The 18925-nt window shown below is 45.8% G+C and overlaps 2 protein-coding genes across 3 annotated transcripts in view; one reads left to right on the top strand and one right to left on the bottom strand.

Moving 5' to 3' along the window:
- The window catches only part of LOC146059639 (myeloperoxidase-like), a 38055-nt gene extending 24367 nt beyond the window's left edge, over positions 1–13688 (bottom strand). The window contains exon 1 of the mRNA XM_083172036.1: positions 13591–13688. The gene's annotated coding sequence lies outside the window, so the exon portion shown is untranslated. The remainder of the gene's footprint in view (positions 1–13590) is intronic.
- The window catches only part of LOC146059640 (4-hydroxyphenylpyruvate dioxygenase), a 149003-nt gene that overhangs the window by 38639 nt on the left and 91439 nt on the right, over positions 1–18925 (top strand). The window contains exon 1 of one of the 2 annotated variants that reach the window (XM_083172039.1): positions 14040–14150. The exons of the other annotated variant lie outside the window; for it this stretch is intronic. Within the exon in view, the coding sequence (XP_083028165.1) occupies positions 14148–14150 (3 nt within the window). The 5' untranslated portion in view covers positions 14040–14147. Of the gene's footprint in view, positions 1–14039; positions 14151–18925 lie in introns of those variants that run through there. 2 annotated transcript variants of the gene reach the window in all.

Below are 18925 nucleotides of genomic sequence, written 5' to 3'. Positions count from 1 at the left end.
TAATATATAATTAGTTGAAAGTATTTACACAAATAGAGACACACCCATGAGCAGACCACCCAACCAGAACACTGGTCACACCCCCCCCCCCCCCCACATAATTAGGTGCTGGCCACAACCCCTAATATTGCGCATAAAAGGCCCTTGATACATTTTCAGCTCCAGGCCCATTTAGACCATAATCTGGTACTGTGTAACTTGACAGTTAGGAGCTGACTGGCTACTGCGTTATCACTTGCCACCAGGCTTAAGTCTATGATCACAGCTAATCCCCAGACAAGAAACTGTGCCCTATCATTTGAAAGAGGGCACCCTTAATTGTTGCCCATGATATTTCTGTAGTGCAGAGGGTTAATGCCTATTGACCACAAGACATGGGGCCAGATGCAGTCGCACATTCTTTCCCCTGTTAATATATACAGACAGATCAGGCAGCGTGTTCTCCATACAGGCTGCCTGTCGGTACTGATGTCACAAATGGGTGGGCACATTTGCATACACCCACCCACTGAGCTGTCAATCACTGGAGGCTCCCGGCATGGCTGTACGGGCAGTCGTTGGATTGCCCGTACACACAGCACTATGCACCGAAATATCTTTAGATATATCAGGCATCGGCTGTGGTGCACGACGCCGTTCAGATATTTCGCTTGTACACACTGGCCGATGGTGCTTTGATATATCGGCGATTCAATTGAACAGCTGCTATATCGGCCAGTGTGTGCATACCTTTACAGTTATGGGCTTTCACTGACGAATCCCCAGCTTCATTGGGTAACTACTAGCCTCCTGCTGGTCAATATGCCAGAACTTTATACCACATGACATTGTTTTGAATAACCACCTGGTGCCGTCTATGGGAGCGGCTTGGACTGCGTCAGTTTACCCATCTGATATTACAATGGTGATTTATTGATACATGCAATTACCCAAAAGGAGGAGATGCTAAAAAAGTATTAACACCATGAATGAACACACATACACAATAACCAAATGGAAACTGTTTCAATTAATAAAAGTGACAAATTATTTTATTTCCACACATATGGATTAAACTAGGCGGCCACCTATATATTAATTAAATGAAATCGAACATACTAATAATTCATATACTGTACACATATATTAAAATATTTTTCTATAGTTAGAAATGCATATATATAGATAATAAAGCTTTTAGTCAAAATAATGCACTTTATCCGTAGTCCAGTTACAGAGACCGCACTGCTTCATACAGTTAGTAGTAGATATAAACACTTGCCATGTATAGTTGTGGTACTTGTGTATTATCACAGCGCCCATGCCCGCGGATCGCATGCCATATCGAATACGATTTAGCACACCACCACTAGCCACGTCAGCCCAAAGCGTGGCGAGCGGACACGGTACGCGCCCTCCCGACCTGTTCATACCCCCACTATCCACTTCAGAGGGGAGTGGATTTTATAAAGTGTGGCGAGCAGACGCTGAAAACGAGCCTGAAGCGTGGCGAGGGGACGCGGATTACTTGACATGTATTCCACGTCCCCTCGTGGGGCTCACTGCGCTCGCCACACTTTATAAAATCAACTCCATGCATAGTGGATAGTGGGTTTATGAACAGGCCAAAATCGCTTTGATATATCGTCCGATATCGCATCCGATATATTGGGCGCCGTGAAACTACACAAGTACCAAAAAATTATTACAATTTCTGAGTTTAGGGTGGGGGGGGGGGGGGCAGGGCAGAATAACCGTCAGTTGAGTGTAGGGTGGCCAAGCCAGGATCAGGATCGTCGGGATGCCGGGATTTGAAACTAGGGATTGGAGTATCCAATCCCGGCATTTTGGGATTAGACTGCGCATGTGCAGTCTAATGCTGTGCAGGGCCTGATCACCCACTCAGATGCTGCCCAGCTGTTCCTGACTCTGGTCGACGGCTCTGCTCATCGTGACGGTCAGTGGTCACCCTGCACAGGCCACACCGCCAAAATCACTGATCCCGACTGCACCTCCCAGCCGCACCACCCTCACGCTCTGCTGATGCTGTCACCCACCGGTCGCTCTCGTAGGCACCACTGCCAAATGGGCGGGGCGGCCGGTATGGGGGGGATGGAGTGTGTTTTATTTATTAGGGGTGTCAATCCCAGGAATTTTGGGATTGAGCATGTCTCAATCCCGGTATCAAAAAAATGCCCCAAGATTGGTAACCCTAGTTAAGTGGTTAAGGGATTTAATTGAGGGTTTGCTACAAAAGCTTTTAATTTATTTATTTTTTTATCCCTTTAATTACAGGATGGTTGCTGTTGCGTCACTGCACACTGAAGTGGACATGGCTAAAATCTAATAACTACAGTAGGCCCAAAGGTGCTTACTGTGAACACTAAAGGGGCACGGGCGTAACTACCATAGGTGCAGGTGCTATGGGGCCCACATTGCCTGTCAAAGTATCATGTGCTGTATATATATTTTTCAGCATTAGGTGATAATTAGGGGCTCTTACAAACTTTTGCTATGGGGCCCACTTGTATCTAGTTACGCCACGGTAAAGGGGTATACACTTGGTGTGATTTTGGCACTAGATAGTCATATTTGGTTAAGAAGTTAGCTGCTATCTCTTCCATGGCCTATTAGCATTGTGAGTTAGCGGATCTATGTGCAGAGACTCCACCTTGAGTTCCAGCACCTTAGACATCACACCCTCTTTAATATAGACATACATTCATAGTTACCTACCCTCCCTGAAATAGCAGCAATCTCCCTCACGTCACCTAGTCCACATTACACTGCTACAATTTTGGGGAAAAAAAAGGAATAAGAGCGATACACTTACATTGAGTCATCAGCACAATGTCCCAGCACTTTACCAAATATAGTAGCTCTTACTAACTGCTTTGGGGCTCATCTACATTTGGATAGAAGTCATTTTAAAAGATTCCTCTCAGATGTAGCAGTACACACCCACGCTTCTAGGTGCCACGTTCACAATCTCTTTTCACAGTCTCTACATATATGGACACGCCCTTTGGGTGGAGCCAACTATAATCTCCCTGAAACCAGTTTTCAAAAGTAGGCAAGTATGCATACATTTTGCAAGTGTCATACCTGGTATTTTAACCCTTGACCTACTACATGTAGTAAGTTGCTACAAGGGATTGGATGTGTGGCTGCACACTACATTAATCTGTCTAGTTGCAATGGTTTTAAAATAACAGTTATAAGTAACATATAATGTGACAGCAGCCTATACTGAAAGAAATTAAAGTAGGTTCCAACTAAATTAGAATTACAGCATTTGCAGACAACATTCTTATTTTTTAAACCCTAAAATATCTAGAAAAGAGCGTAGTGATAAGCTACATAAACTGGGATCAGTTTAAGGCTTCTAAAGGTGCGTACACACGGGGTGAGATATATTGCTGAGCAATATATTGCTCAGTGTCTCCTTTTCATCAGCGACCAGAGATGGTCGCTGATGAGAAGGAACCTCTGCCGGGGGAGCCGCAGAGGTAATCAGCTGGTCGCAGGAGCAAGCTGATTAGAATGGGGATGAAAATGGGAGCACGCACCCGGCGTTTTATCGCCGGGGCACACTCCCATCACTGGCAATATGGTCACCAGCGACCATATTTCCAGCCCCTATCGCCCCAGTGTGTACACAGCTATAGTCAACTTTGAAAAATAAAGAGCTCTATACCTTAAAGGGGTTATACAGTTGGAGCCGCCTCCCCCTTGACACCAGAGGTGAATGCATGACCACCCTACACGCTCACGCGTCCATAGCGGAGAATTGGTCTAATGAGCGTCTCGGATGTGCGCGCAGTGGCAAACGCAGGATTTTCAGAAGGGGGTTTCCAGAGGGGCGGAGCAAAGCACGGAGATGGACACTTAGGTGACCCAGTATATGCCGGGTCAGTTAAAGTATTATAGATAGACCAAATGTATAGAAATAATAATAAAATATATATATATATATATATATATATACACATACACACACACACTTACAGGGGCAGCAACAGCAGTGTAGACCCCTGGGCATAGCAATGTATTGGGGCCCCTACCGATCCTCCAGCGGTAGGGGTGGGGGAAGCTTTGATGTCCCGCGGGTGGTAGGGGGTATTATATCAACCGCTCAGCATGTAGGGCCTGGATCAGTAATTTCCACTAATTACCCCTTTACTGCACAGATGGTGGGAGAAGGGGGCATTGGGCTGAATGAAGGGGCCCTGATACATAACTTCCAGGGTGGTAGGGGACGTTTAATATGCAGAGGAGGGGTGTATAGTGGAGTGGGCTCATTATTCATAATTTTCTGGTGGGAGGACAGCTTGCTTGACTGCAGATATCTCCAGTTCCCGGAAATAGATTTCTTAGTTTTTAATGGAATTAAAATCTAGAGAATCCCACCTACCAAATGGTATTGGGGACTAGGGGATCAGAGTTCAGGAAGCAGAGCAATCTGCCAACAAGTATATAAAACTACATACCAGGTGTGTGGAGCTGGAGCAGTAACCAGCTGCTGGAAGGCTGATATCTCTGGTTCTGGGAACAGTAGAGACAAGCTCCTAGTGTCCATCAAAGGGGGAGAGTCCCAGCTTTTGGAATATACCCTCAGAAAAACTGTAAGTCAGACAGAACCTGAAATATCTGACTGGGAAAGCAATTAACAGGCTTGGATGGGGACCACTGCTTTGAAGTCAGATATCTCTGGTTCCCAAGGGCCGATTTTTAAAATTCTTGTACCCATGGAAAGAAGGGACCCTCAGCTTTCAGCCTAGGGTCCTTAGACTCCTGGGGGGGTTTCTGGGTACCCAGAAACCCCCCCTGCGTGCGCTACTGGCGCGTGCCCAATCTGCTAGCCAGCGTAGCTCAATGTGGTGAACAGTGGGATTGAAGTGGATCAGATGAGACGCACCATCTGTACTAGCCAAAATGGGCTGCTAATCTTCGTGTTGAAAGGCAAATTAGCGGGTCGACATGCTTGACCAGGGAATTGGCATGGAAATGAGAACAGGGTATAAACTGAATACCGAATTAAAACGGTTGAGCCATCTTCAGCTGTCTTATTTGGGTAGCGCTAACCTATTACAAATGTTTTTTCCCCAAAAAACCTGAGCTGAGGATTTACCATCTTTGCTATGCAGTAGACACACAATATTCCATGTCAGTTAAACCAGGCACAAGACCCACTGACTCAGTATCAAGTGTACAAAGTTTTATTAAAATCTACCACATCGCTATTAACCCATGTAATGCATTTCTTCTCTAGGCACCATTGTGGGGGGGTGCAAAAAAGAGAGTGGGTTCTCCATTTCATACCCCCATTGGCTCACCACACATTGGCCTTGTGCCCTTCTCCACCACCACAGGCCCATAGTCCTTTGGGCCTGTGTGTTAGCGCAGAGTGTGTCACCCCCTGCTGCTATGGACACAAGTTTACCTTAGTCTTACATCTAGCCCTGGGGTACACATGTAGGAGGTGCTGGACTTGGTTGCCGATGAGTAAGGAGTCTTGTAGTGCAGTCACTGCTCTGGCTGATTGTGTGCTGCCAGCATGTGTCAGAGGGTCCCCACACGCTGGTCAAATCTGCCTATGGGCATCCCCCAGGGAATGGATGTGTGGGAAGGCAACCAGATGTGAAGTCAACTCCGGTGCTCTGCCCCGCTATGAGGCTACTGCAACACTCCAGTCACACCAGCCTGTGTCAGTCCTCCATGGGCTGTGGTGGGACAAGAAAAGTGGCCTTGGAACCTGCATTATGTGGGGAGGGCATGCAGATTACACAGCTTAGAGAAGGATGGCAGTGGGGAATATGAATGAGGTATAAGAAGCTTTGTAATGTTAGCAGTGAGGTATAAGTTACACAATGGGCGGGGCATAGCGTTGGCAGCTTTAAAAATACTGTTCGTGTTCACTGCCCATAGGCGTTAGGGCAAAAAGAAAATAAAGAAAAGCCTTCGAGGGAAACTGCAGCACATATAGAAAACCTCAGAGCAATGTGCCAGCAGTTTGATTTCAGCGTTCAGACAGGACATTGCTTTATACTATGCAAGTATGGACATTTTTATTTTTAAAGAGAATTCTAATAAAACATTAAAATACTCATACAGGCAAGTAAAATTCCAGTATTTTTCTTTCAGAGCCTGAAAGTATATTTTAGGGTCAAGATGAACAGTAAGAGGGGCAGAAACATCAACCTACGGTAGGGAAGTTCTTATTGAACTCTCCAATATAAACTAAACTTTATGAACAGGGACTATACACACACTTTAAAAGTGATTAAAGTCCTACTTTTGGGCATATGTATTAACAAAACCTGAAAGGACAAGGGGAGAAATTGCCATCTTGTTCATAAACTAGAATGATTTGGGAAACCTAGGTGTTCGTTGTGGCACTGCTGAATAAATTAGTAACCTACATTACACTAAATTTTTTACTACTGAAAGCAGATAGGATATGTAGGCATAGGGAGGGCGGAGCAAACTGCCACCAGCTCCCCCACCCTGCCTGCCTCTATTGTGTATGGTATAATGTTAGGCTGTGCCCCCTTTTTGTCAAGCAAGAGCCCCACCTACTACTAATCAGGGGGGGTAGGGGGGCACAAAACGTGCCCTTGGCCCATAGCTACACCACTGTGTACCATGGACAGAGAGCTGTAAGGAAGTAATGCTAACCATCACAGAGTTCGCATATCCACCCCATGCTTGCTTGGGTTTCCTCCCACAATCCAAAAGGATACTGGTAGGTTAATTGGCTCCCAGAAAAGTTAACCCTAGAATGACATTCACAAGTAACATTTCCAAAAAACTACTGTCAGCCAGTCATCACCATGCCCCCTTAAACAGGAGACATGGGGCAGTCAGTCTGACAGCAGAGGAGGAGCAGAGAAGAGCCTGAAGATGCCAAAGTCCTGGGAGGTGGTGGCCATGCAAAAGAGCATAAAAAGCCCCAGGTGAAGTATACAGATGAAGATGCTGAAGCTCTGGGAGGCGGCAGCTCCCATGGGTGAAGAAAGATAGTTTAAAAAGTGTTTATTTTATTTCTTTTACAGGGGGAGGGGGGGCATAGGTACCAGCAGGCCGTTAATGCCCCACATGCTGGTACCTGTGGTTCTCCCAAGAACCAATATGTGGGGCAGACTTGCTGGGATTTGTAGTCCCATTGTAAAGGACAAGACTTTTTAAACCAGCTATCAAACCCTCATCCACCTCCTAGGGGTGCAGGGAACCCTTTATTTGGGGGGTCCCCACCTCCTCAAGAACTCCCAGCCTGGGCTGACTAGATAGGGTGGGTACTGCTTTGGCGACAGGACCCAGTCAAGCGTGTCCTGGCTATGGCATTACACCCCGTGCTAGTGGATCCCCACTCTTCCCCCCCCCCTCCCCTATTTTGGGAACCAGGGTCAACTCAAGAACCCAACACTGATCCCCAAAACTCAGGGGACCCCCACATTTTGGGAACCAGGGCCAGCTCCAAAAGGCTGTTGGGGGGGTTCTATGCAGCAGCATCAGACAGTGACCTCACACCACTGGTGGCCATGCTTTACACTCTACATGGACCATAATTGGGGGGGGGGTTCCATCGTGGACACAAAAATAACAACCATATGAAAGAAACTCATGTCAACCTTGAGAGATTTTGGAGACCAGTGCACATGGATTTGGAGTAATGTTGTGTACACATAGGGGCTAAAATCATGGTCGCTGGCGACCATATTGCCAGCAATTGGAGTGCGCACCAGCAATAAGTAGTCGGGTGCGCGCTCCCGTTTTTAGCCCCCTTATGATCGCTGGTCACAGGAGCAACCAGCTGATTACCTCTGCTGCTCCCCCGGCAGAGGTTCCCTTTCATCAGCGACCATCTCTGGTTGCTGATGAAATAGAGAAACTGAGCAATAGATCTCCCCGTGTATGGGGCTTAACACTACCCTTTATAGAGGGGAGTGTTTGCAGTCTGCCGACAGCTATAGGATCTGTTCGGTCTTCCCCCAATACACTCTAATTACAGCAGACCCTAAACACATCCAATCTGTAATGAATTACTCAACTAAGCATTTTATTAGAGATACAGATTTAAAGAGCTAAAAGCCAACAAACTAATAAGCAACTTCATGATGACAAAAATAGTATCCTTTACATTGTAAATGGTATTAAACTGTAAAAAGCCCACTAAAACCATGTACTCACCAAAATCCACAGCCCTCTACAAAACTGAAAATCCTACAACAGCTCCTACCACCCCCTGATCTCACCTGCCATTTATACCACAGTAATTGTATAGGCAGCCAGTTAATTAACCAATCAGGGTCTGCAAGCTCCACATATAGGGCCTTATTCTAGTTCACTCTTTCTGACAAAATCCTTCTTAGATGGACAAAACCATGTGCACTGCAGGTGGGGCAGATGTTACTTGTGCAGAGAGAATTAGATTTTGGTGGGGTTTTACTTCAAAGTGAGATCTATATTGCAGTGTAAAAATAAAGCAGCCAGTATTTACCCTGCACAGAAACAAAATAACTCACCCAAATCTAATTCTCTCTGCACATGTTACATCTGCCCCCCTGCAGTGCACATGGTTTTGTCCATCTAAGAAGGATTTTGTCAAAAAGAGTGAACTAGAATAATGCCCATAGTTACGGAATCTGTTTAACGCATTAGCTCAGTGTATGTCTTCCAAACGTAATTGAATTAGGGGCCTACGTAATAATAATTGCAGCACTGATGCAATATTAATGGTCCATACCGTAATGAGCATAAACCCACTATGTACTAAGTCAGTACAGTTCACATTTTCCAGGTCACCCGGCAGGTACACGGGTGCACTCATTATTCACTGGCACATTTTAAAAGATCCACAGGTGGAGCAAATTACTTCACTTGTGATTCTGTGTGGAGACCTGGAAAACGTGCACTGTTGGGGGTACTTGAGGACCGAGGTTGGGAACCACTGTACTAAATGTTACTTGCAGGAGACATAGTTCATGTCGACAATGTCAACATCCGGGACAAACAAAGTGAAAAACATGTTGACATTTTGACTGTCGACCTTCCCATTGTAGACCTAATGCTTGTGTCGACCTTTTGACAATGTCGACTTTAGCCATGTCAACCTCTCTCTTGTGTCGAACTAAGGCCTGTTGACCTTTAGTGGTCGACCCAATGCATGTTGTCCTTAATTTGGTCGAACCAATGACCCACACCCATGGATCTTAATATTCTTTAAGTCCTAAATCAGTTTATGCCATTTGTGGACGGTGTCAACCAACAAGGCCAAATATTTTAACTAGAAACAGTGCACACATTCGGTGCACAGCCCAAACAGGGGTGTATTCTTGCTGGGAAGGGGCATGGCCATACAATAGTACCCCCAATTCAAATTATGCCACACAGTAGTGCAACTTTATTCACATTATATCATGCGATGGTGTCCCTTATTCACGTTACATCACACAGTAGTACCACTTTACCTTATATACATTACTCCTCACATTATTCACATTATACCCTTAGAAAAAAATCCTGAGAAAATATTGTATTTTAAGCACCTCCATGGCCACACTGCAACCCAGCACAAAGCAGTGTGTGCTGGGCAGAGGAGAAGAGCTGCAGCTGCTGCTGTCACTTAAGGGGAGAAGGCCTGGGGCCCCCACTGGGCCCTTCCATCAGACTTTGGCCTGGGTAATTTGTACCCCCTACCCCTTTCTCTGGGCACCCCTGATAATACCACACAGTAATGCCCCTTACACATGACACACATTATTAATGTCCTTATAAACATAATGCACCTTACACATTATGCCAGCCTTTATTAATGCCCTTCATACACATAATGACACACATAGTGCCCCTTACACATATGTTGCACATTATTAATGCCCTTATACACATGACACACATAATGCCCATTACACATATGTTGCACATTATTAATGCCCTTATACACATGACACACATACAGTGGTGTAACTATAAATTGTGGTGCCCCCCCCCCCCCCCCCTCCCACACACAAATTATATATATATACATATATATATATATATATATATATATATATATTTTGCCAGGATGCATGTACTTACTTATGGGGCCTACACACATGCCGATTTTGTGCCATTTTCTAAGCGATTTAGCAAGGTCGCTTAGAAACTAAGCATACATCGGTGTGTGTGGGGGGGCTAAACCGATATAGATGCGCGGCCCCGCGCATCTAAATCGCATTAAGATGAAGAATGAGCATGTCCCATCAATCTAGCAAAATCGTTTAGCAAGACCCTGCATATCGGGCGCCTTTTGTGTGGTGTCAATCTGGCATGCTTAAATCGCTAAGCAGAATCGCTGAGGCATATCGTTGACACATTTTGCACGTTCTAAGCAATATAGATGATTTTGTGCTCAAAGGAAATCTGCTATGCTAAATCTGGCATGCTATATCTCTGGCCAAAATCGGGATGTGTGTAGGCCCTATAAGAGAGTGGAGAGAGACAAAAGGACAACAGAAAGAGAAAAGACATGGGAGAGCGGGACAGCAGAAAGAGCGGAGAGAGAGAGAGAGAGAGAGGACAGCAAAGAGAGGACAGCGGAGAGAGATAAGGACAGCAGAGAGAGAGAGAGAGATAAGGACAGCAGAGAGAGAGAGAGATAAGGACAGCAGAGAGAGAGAGAGATAAGGACAGCCGAGAGAGAGAGATAAGGACAGCCGAGAGAGAGAGAGAGATAAAGACAGCCGAGAGAGAGAGATAAAGACAGCCCAGAGAGAGATAAAGACAGCAGAGAGAGAGATGAGGACATCAGAGAGAGATGAGGACATCAGAGAGAGATAAAGACAGCAGAGAGAGATAAAGACAGCAGAGAGAGATACAGACAGCAGAGAGAGAGATAAGGACAGCAGAGAGAGATAAGGACAGCAGAGAGAGATAAGGACAGCAGAGAGAGATCAGGACAGCAGAGAGAGATAAAAACAGCAGAGAGAGATATAAGGACAGCAATCATCATTTAGACAATCAGTGTACCGTAGAGGCAGCGGACATTGTCCCATGGAGGCTGCAGTGGGAAGCAGGGCATCACATTAGGGAGTGCAGGGCAGCAGCGACGGTGGGTCATGTGGACGGTGGAGGCATCAGCGGTGGGTTACACGGAGGCTGCAGCGGCAGGTCCAGAGCTGGGGAGCGGGCGAGCAGACCTTCCGGCGCCCTCCCTACGCCCCTGCTCCTGTGCCCCCTTCTCCTTCAGCAAGTGGCTGTGGGTCCCGACCGCATCTTCTCCTGCCTCCTGTACTCTGCCGGCTCGGGATGTGACGTGCTGGCATCACACCGCGCTCTCCCCCGCCCTGCGCTGTACTAACTCAGGAGGAGTACAGCGCAGGGCGGGGGAGAGCATGGTGTGACGCCAGCACGTCACATCGTGAGCCGGCCAGAGCATTGATATGGGTGGGCTGAGCCAGCCACCAGCTGACTCGACGGGCGGTGGGTGCGCAAGAAAGTGCTGTATGACGGCGCCCACACAGACAGCGCTGCCACTCGCTCCCCCAAGCGGTGGCAGTGGCTGCCTTAGTGTAGTTACGCCAGTGCACACATAATGCCTGTTACACATATGTGGGGAGTTTGACTGGGGCAGTACACCTGTCAAACCGTAATGCAGGTGTCCTAAGGCGAGCTCAGGGAGGACAGAAACCTCCCGTGGAGCAGAAGGGTAAAAGCTTGTCTCGAGGGATGACTTTTAAAAGATCGCAGCGAGGGAGTTCGCTTTAGGCTCGCCGGGCTCGGTGGCTCGCTGCGCTCACCACACTATCTAAAATCAACTCTACGCCGACGTGGATAGTGGGGGTATGAAAAGGTCAGAGGACGCGTACCGCTGCCCCTCGCGGGCTCGCTGCGCTCGCCACGCTTCAGGTTGGCGTTGATAGTGGGGGTGGCGTTAACAGTGGGGGTGCATTTAACATAATAATCATCCATCAGGGTGCCTGTACAATTAAAAATTGTTTCGGATCGCATCCCATGCCATTGTAATGGCATGCGAGGCGACACCATATTTTATTGTACAGTTTTGCTCTTCCGACCCGAAAATCGGGCCCCATCACATGGCATCGCATACCTTAATTAGTGGTATGTGATGCCATACGATGGGCGCCGTGATAATACACAAGTACCGTTATTACTGTTCAGGGCTGTGGTAGAGGTGGTGGAACTCTCCCAGTGTGAACAAATAAAATGTCCCCCCCATTCATACATAATTCACAGGGAAGAAAGTACGCACACCTCAGGCGTGTGCCACAAAAGGGGTGTGGCTAAATATAAGGGGCTTGGTCTAGCAGGAAAACAATTGGTTACCGCAGGAATGGTTGTTGTCCTCCCACGCTTAAGTTGGCTGGCTGAAGTCAACACAGTGACATATAAACATAAAGGCCCACACACTGACCTAGTAGGCCTCACAAGTTAAGCCCAAACAATGACAGACAACTTACATCAATGTACACAGTTTATCCGTAATGCCTATTACACATTATGCCCCACACCATAATGCCCATTACACATTATACCCATTCTGCATTATGCCCCACACCGTAGTGCTTATTACACAATATGCCCCACATCGTAATACCCATTACACATTATGCCCCAAAGCTTAATGCCAATTACACCCCACAGCTTAATGCCCATTACACATTATGCCACACACTATAATGCCCTTTATGCATTATGCCCCACCCCATAATTCCCATTACACTATTTGCCCCACACCATAATGTAGTCCCAAAATAATAATAATAATAAGATGTAGGCAGATAAAGTTTGGGGAGGAGCACTGACAACCCATTCATGGCTGTCTGAGGTTACTGGATGCTGAAAGTTCATGATAAATACGCCATACAGGTTTAATATATAATTATTAACATAATGAATGAAGTAGATCAACAAACGAAAATAGAACACTAGATGAGAGTTAAGGCCCCCATCCACTTGTCCAATATGTGCAATGTTCATCCGATTCTGCCGAATTGTTGCAATGCTTCACATGAAAATTGTCCCTTTCCTATGACATAAATAGGTGCACATTGCATTGCCTTTGTACACCTGCAATCCGATTGCATGCGATTGCACGGAGGAAGTCTCATGACGGAAGGTGCCCATACACGTACCAATTACCCGGTACTTTTTGTGCTAAAATAGCATCGTTGTGCATATGTTGTGCATGGGATGCGATGCTATTTTAGCACAAAAAGTACCGGGTAATTGGTACGTGTATGGGCCCCTTGACACCTTGGACACGCCCTATACACGCACAGCAGCAGCAGCGGATCTCACCGCAAGATGGCCTGTGAAACATCTGATGTAAGTATAACACTTAAGTAGCAAATCTTCTGCCTATCATTTCTCTGTTCCATTCTACAAAATGCTAGACAGAATCTGATTGGTTGCCATGGGCATTATCACCTCATATATTCCTAATTAAACAATATTATGAGCTAACGGTTTACTTTATATATTGTTAGCAGTTTAGGACTTTGCTCCAGGTCACTGGCGTATTTATTACTGGTGCAAGGTGTGCAGTTTAACCGGGCCCCAGGGTCACACACACTGCACACTATGCACCTATTTGTTAATACTCACCTCTTCATCAGTCTGACACTGGCAGTACAGCGGTAAAGATCACTGGGAAAATGGCCACTGGGGCCATTTTATGGAACTTCGCACATGTGCAATAGAGGTGTCTTTGGGAATGCGGCACTAACACCATTTTCCCAGAGACCTGCGCAGTAAACTCTGGCACAATGCCAGATTCTACTGTACTGCCGAGGAGGAGGGGGCCCAATCGGAGCTTGCACATGGGCCCCCTCCTCTCTTAAAGCGCCACTGCTCCAGGTGTCACTAACCTTGTATTCACAAGATTACCATTTCTTTTTTTAAAACTGAATCAACAATTGGATATAACACGGTTAATTCCAGTTGCATAATATGTCCTGCTAGGGAAAAGGTGAGCGACCCAGGACAGGTTAAAGTAACACACAATAATGATTTATTTGGGAACAGAGGGTGTGTTTGAACTGGCCAATCACATTCATTCCCCCATAGTTTATACATAAAGTGTCTCCATCAAATTCTCCTTTGAGGTACATGTAAACTATCAGCGAGAGATAAACTTGGCAGAAGTCTAAACAGTCTACACAATGGTATGTACAGTGTATGGGTTTCAGTATCAATTATGCCGATATTTAAAGTTGACTGACCATTCTGTATCCAAAAATACTGTAATCATTCATATGTTACATTTTAAGGATATATTTTAAAGAATTACAAAAAAAGAGCATATATTAAATGTTATTCAGAATGTTAGTATATAATCTAATAATACAGTCATTTCATGGCATACTGTATAGCAGCCTTCAGATCAGTAACGGTTCTTGGGCAATGTTTGTAGACCACAGCTGCCAGATGGCCCCGCTTGCTGCGTAGTTCTACTGAAGAATGCGTGTTGCCTATTTAGCACCTTCTAGAAAGATAATAGAATCTTATTGGTTGCTAGGGGCAACCCCATATTCAATAGAACTCCTATCTTAGCAAATGTACCCAAATATTCTACTTGCTAATGTAGCCAGACAAATAAAAGTCAACTATAAAGAAATTGCAGCAATGACATGGGAAATGACCCGCCGAGCAATGCCGACTATCTTTATATATTTATTTAATATTTTTCCGAGTAGGGGAAAAATTGGCACTTGCTTATTCATTGCTGCCGTTAATGACAGCAATGCTGCCATTACCGACAGCATTAAAGGCGGTCAGTTCCGACTTTTTCAGAAACAAACGGCAAATCCATGGACTTTCCGACACTCGACAGTCGGAACATTGAATTCCGACCTTACTGTCTTACGGTTACTGTCGGATCAGACGAAATCGGCCCGGGATTCCAACTGTCGGAATGCTGGATTGAATACCCCCCTAAATCTAATAGAAAAAGGTTGTTTGATTTATTTGTTTATTTTTCAATATCACCTCTTTTTATTTTTAAGAGCATTTTATTGGGGCTTTTTTGTGCTGTATTAGTTCATAGTTTCTCCATGAAGAACTCCTAATTGGATATGTAAGAGTTCAGTAACTGGTAGGTTGCAAAACATAAAGGGCATAGAAATATTTATTTATTTATTAACAGTTCCCTGTACAGCGCAGCACATTCCGTTGAACTTTACAATTGGGTATTTAGAGACAGTGGAAATGGTAGGAGGGCCCTGCTGGCAAACTTACAATCTATAGGGAAATAGGCAATGATACACAAGGATAGGTGCCATCTATTGCATAGTAGTCGACCAGATTGCAAGGTTCTTGGTGGGCTGAATGATATGGCGACAGCAAATATCTATCAAATGACCCTGCTAGGGCTGACAATAGATATATTTAAAAGTTGCAGGGAATTCTGCAAATCCTCTACAGGTTAATACATAATGAATTGTCTGCAGTAAATCTCTAACTGATAACTTTATCTCATTGGTCATTGGGTACATTAGGTTGTTAAAGCTGTTCCCAACTGAAGATAGTCATGAATGAGTAATGTGGCAGCTTTTACTGTAAATGATAAATTATCTCACAAACTCACACCGCATTCCGCTGAGGAACAAAACCCGGTACTTGTTTCCTAGCACGGCGCCCATCGCATCGCATTCCATAAGGCATAAGATGGTATGCGATGCGATGCGATGTTACGTGATGGCAGCCGATGTTATACAATTTTAAATTGTATACCATTGAATTTTATATGCATATACAATGGTATACGATTTAAAATTGTATAAGCACCCTAATGGGTGTTTTTTATGTTAAATGTGCCCCCTATAAGATAAATAATTGTATAAGCACCGTAATGGGTGCTTACAATGTAAAAAGCACCCCCACGCCACCCGTACTATCAACGTCAAACCGAAGCGTGGTGAGCGCAGCGAGCCCGTGAGGGGCGGTGGTACGCGTCCTACGGCCTTTTCATACCCCCACGAGCCACGTCGGCGTGGAGTTGATTTTATATAGTGTGGCGAGCCACCGAGCCCGAAGCGTGGCGAGCGCACGCGGAATACATGTATTCCGTGTGGCTCGCCACTCTACCCCGACGTGGATAGTGGGGGTATGAAAAGGTCGTAGGACGCGTACAGCGCTTCGGGTTGGAGTTGATAGTGGAGGTGGCGTGGGGGTGCTTTTAACATTGTAAGCACCCATTAGGGTGCTTATACAATTTAAAATTGCATGCCATATGCCGGCATGCGATGCGACGCCGTACGACTGAATATCGTGGGCGCCGTGCTAGGAAACAAGTACCCAAAACCCTATACACATCTATGTAATCGGCTCCTGCCCGTTTATGGCTAATGATCCCTAAATCTATATTGCAAACATCTACTAAGTAAATATACATTAATGTCGTCACATAAAACATTTCCTAGTGTCACTGTGCTCCTGGGCAAGTGCACCTACATGTGTTGTGTTGTAGGACACTGCGCAAACACAGTGCTATGTTTACCCAATATGACTAATGCAAATGATCATTACACAGTTCTGTGTTATTTTAAGTGCTATTATTTCATTAACATATAATAAGGTATAGACATAGTTGCCTACTTCCAGGCTGCCCGTATCTCAGGCATTGGACAATGGGGGATGAGGCTACAGTGAAGCGATTTGTGTAATTTGCTCATTTACTCCCACGGACCCCCTGTCGCGCGTGCGGTGGGGGGGGGGGGGTGGCGCAGGTGGCTGCCCAGATTCTGGAAGGCTTGCCTACCTTTCTGGGGGGTCAGGAGCAACCTTTCATATGCGTGCACGCTGGGAAGGAAATGGATGGGCAACTGATGTCAGCCGCCTTCCCCCCGCACCCGTGTCATGGCCTCATTAGCATGAGGATAACAACTGATTCTCAGAATACATAGCAGCAAGTGAACGAGTACTGGGAAGTTGGGCAACAAAACCAGAGATCTTGAGCCTTATTCAGACCAGTTAGTAAGACTGCAATTTTTGCAGATTGACAAAACCATGCTGCACTGCAGGTGGGGCAGATGTAACATGTGCAGAAAGAGTTAGATTTAACCCCTTCACTGGCAATCCCCAGAATTTTCCGGGCTATGACTTAATGCCCAGGCTGGCAAACCCAGAAATTTCTCGGGATTGCCAGTGATTAGCAATGCCCGGCTCCCTCCCCTCTGCCGCGCCCCCGGCTCACCCCGCCCCCCCCCCCCCCCCACTGTTACATTGCAGCCTGCGGCGCCGGCTTATGACAAGCCGGGTCGCAGTATGTAGGGACGGGGAGCCGGGGCGCAGGTCCGGGCAGCGGCTGATTGACGGTTCAGCGTCATTGCCCAGACCCAGGGGAGACAGTGGTGGTTTTTTTGGGGGGAGCTCTCCCCATAAAAAACTCGCCCACTGGGGAGGGCTCCCTAAAAGAAAACCCACCACTGAAGGGGTTAAGGGAGTTATTTTGTTTCTGTGCAGAGTAAATATTGGTTGTTTTATTCTTACACTGCAATTTAGATTTTAGTATGAACACACCTCACCCAGATTAATATCCCAACTGCAGTGCAACATGGTTTTGTCCAACGGTCCCTGGAAGTCAGAACAATTGACAAATGAATTTCAGTTAATAGAGTCTCTATTTCAATGGTGACTGCAATAAACTGGAGGGGAAGATTTATTAAGCCCGGGGAAGTGATAGAGTGTCCACTGATAATGCAGCAGCAAATCAGCTCTTAACTCTCAATAAATCTGTCCCTGTATTTTTACTATGAGGGTGAGATTTAATGGGATGAGAGATTCAGAAAGGGAGGGATTTGGTGAGAAATCTCCAGTTTTTTTAAAGCGGCAATCATTTACACTGCAAAATGAAACTGGGTTTTTTTCCGTGTAAATGATTGCCGCTTTAAAAAAACTGGAGATTTCTCACCAAATCTTTCACTTTCTGAATCTCTCATCCTATTAAATCTCACCCCTAGGTGTTGTACTTTGTATGCAGGATTATAGGTGGTGCTCGCTGATCAATACGAGGGAACGCAGCAGAGAGCAAACAGCACACCTACAGTGCAATCCCTCAGATATATACGGCATTACGTAACCCCAGTGCTGGTGTAGATTAAAAATGTCAACAATGACTGAATGTTGACATAACGTAGATATTGTAAATGTTGACAATATAATGGCGACAGGTGATTTTTTGTTTTTGTTTTTCAGGTTAAGTTTAGGCTTAGGAAAAAAAAAGGAAAGGGGTGGGTGCTATGAGCAATAATTGGTTTGAGATAAATTTATAACAACATAAAAAAAATTATTTCTAAAAATGATCAACTTGTGCAGTATTCTAGGTTGGTATATAGTATAATAGGATTTAGACACAACGTATTGCACATAATATGAAATAGTACAGAGCATATAAAAAATGTAGGTACTTGTTTCCTAGCACGGCCACAACGATTTAGATCGTTGTGGTCGTAAGATAAAAAATCGGATCGATCGCATCGCATGCGATTTGGTCGCATGCGATGCGACCGATCCGACCGACCGATTTTTCACCCGATTTTTTTTTTTTTTTCACTTGATTATTTTCAATTGGCCCCCCAAATGTTACTAAGTGGGCTAGACCCCACGATAGACGTCAACCCGAAGCGTGGCGAGCGCAGCGAGCCCGCGAGGGGCGGCGGTGCGCGTCCTCCGACCTTTTCATTCCCCTACTATCCACTAGGGCGTGGAGTGAGAATAGAATAGTGTGGCGAGCGCAGCGAGCCACCGAGCCCGAAGCGTGGCGAGCGCAGCGAGCCCCGCGAGGGGACGCGTATAACTTCACAGGTATACGCGTCCCCTCGCGGGGCTCGCTGCGCTCGCCACGCTTCGGGCTCGGTGGCTCGCTGCGCTCGCCACACTATTCTATTCTCACTCCACGCCCTAGTGGATAGTAGGGGAATGAAAAGGTCGGAGGACGCGC

Source organism: Crinia signifera, chromosome 2, assembly GCF_055691185.1.
Source record: "Crinia signifera chromosome 2, ASM5569118v1, whole genome shotgun sequence".
Taxonomy (NCBI): domain Eukaryota; kingdom Metazoa; phylum Chordata; class Amphibia; order Anura; family Myobatrachidae; genus Crinia; species Crinia signifera.
The sequence above is the reverse complement of the archived record's forward strand: the minus strand, read 5'-3'. Positions and strand labels throughout refer to the sequence as shown.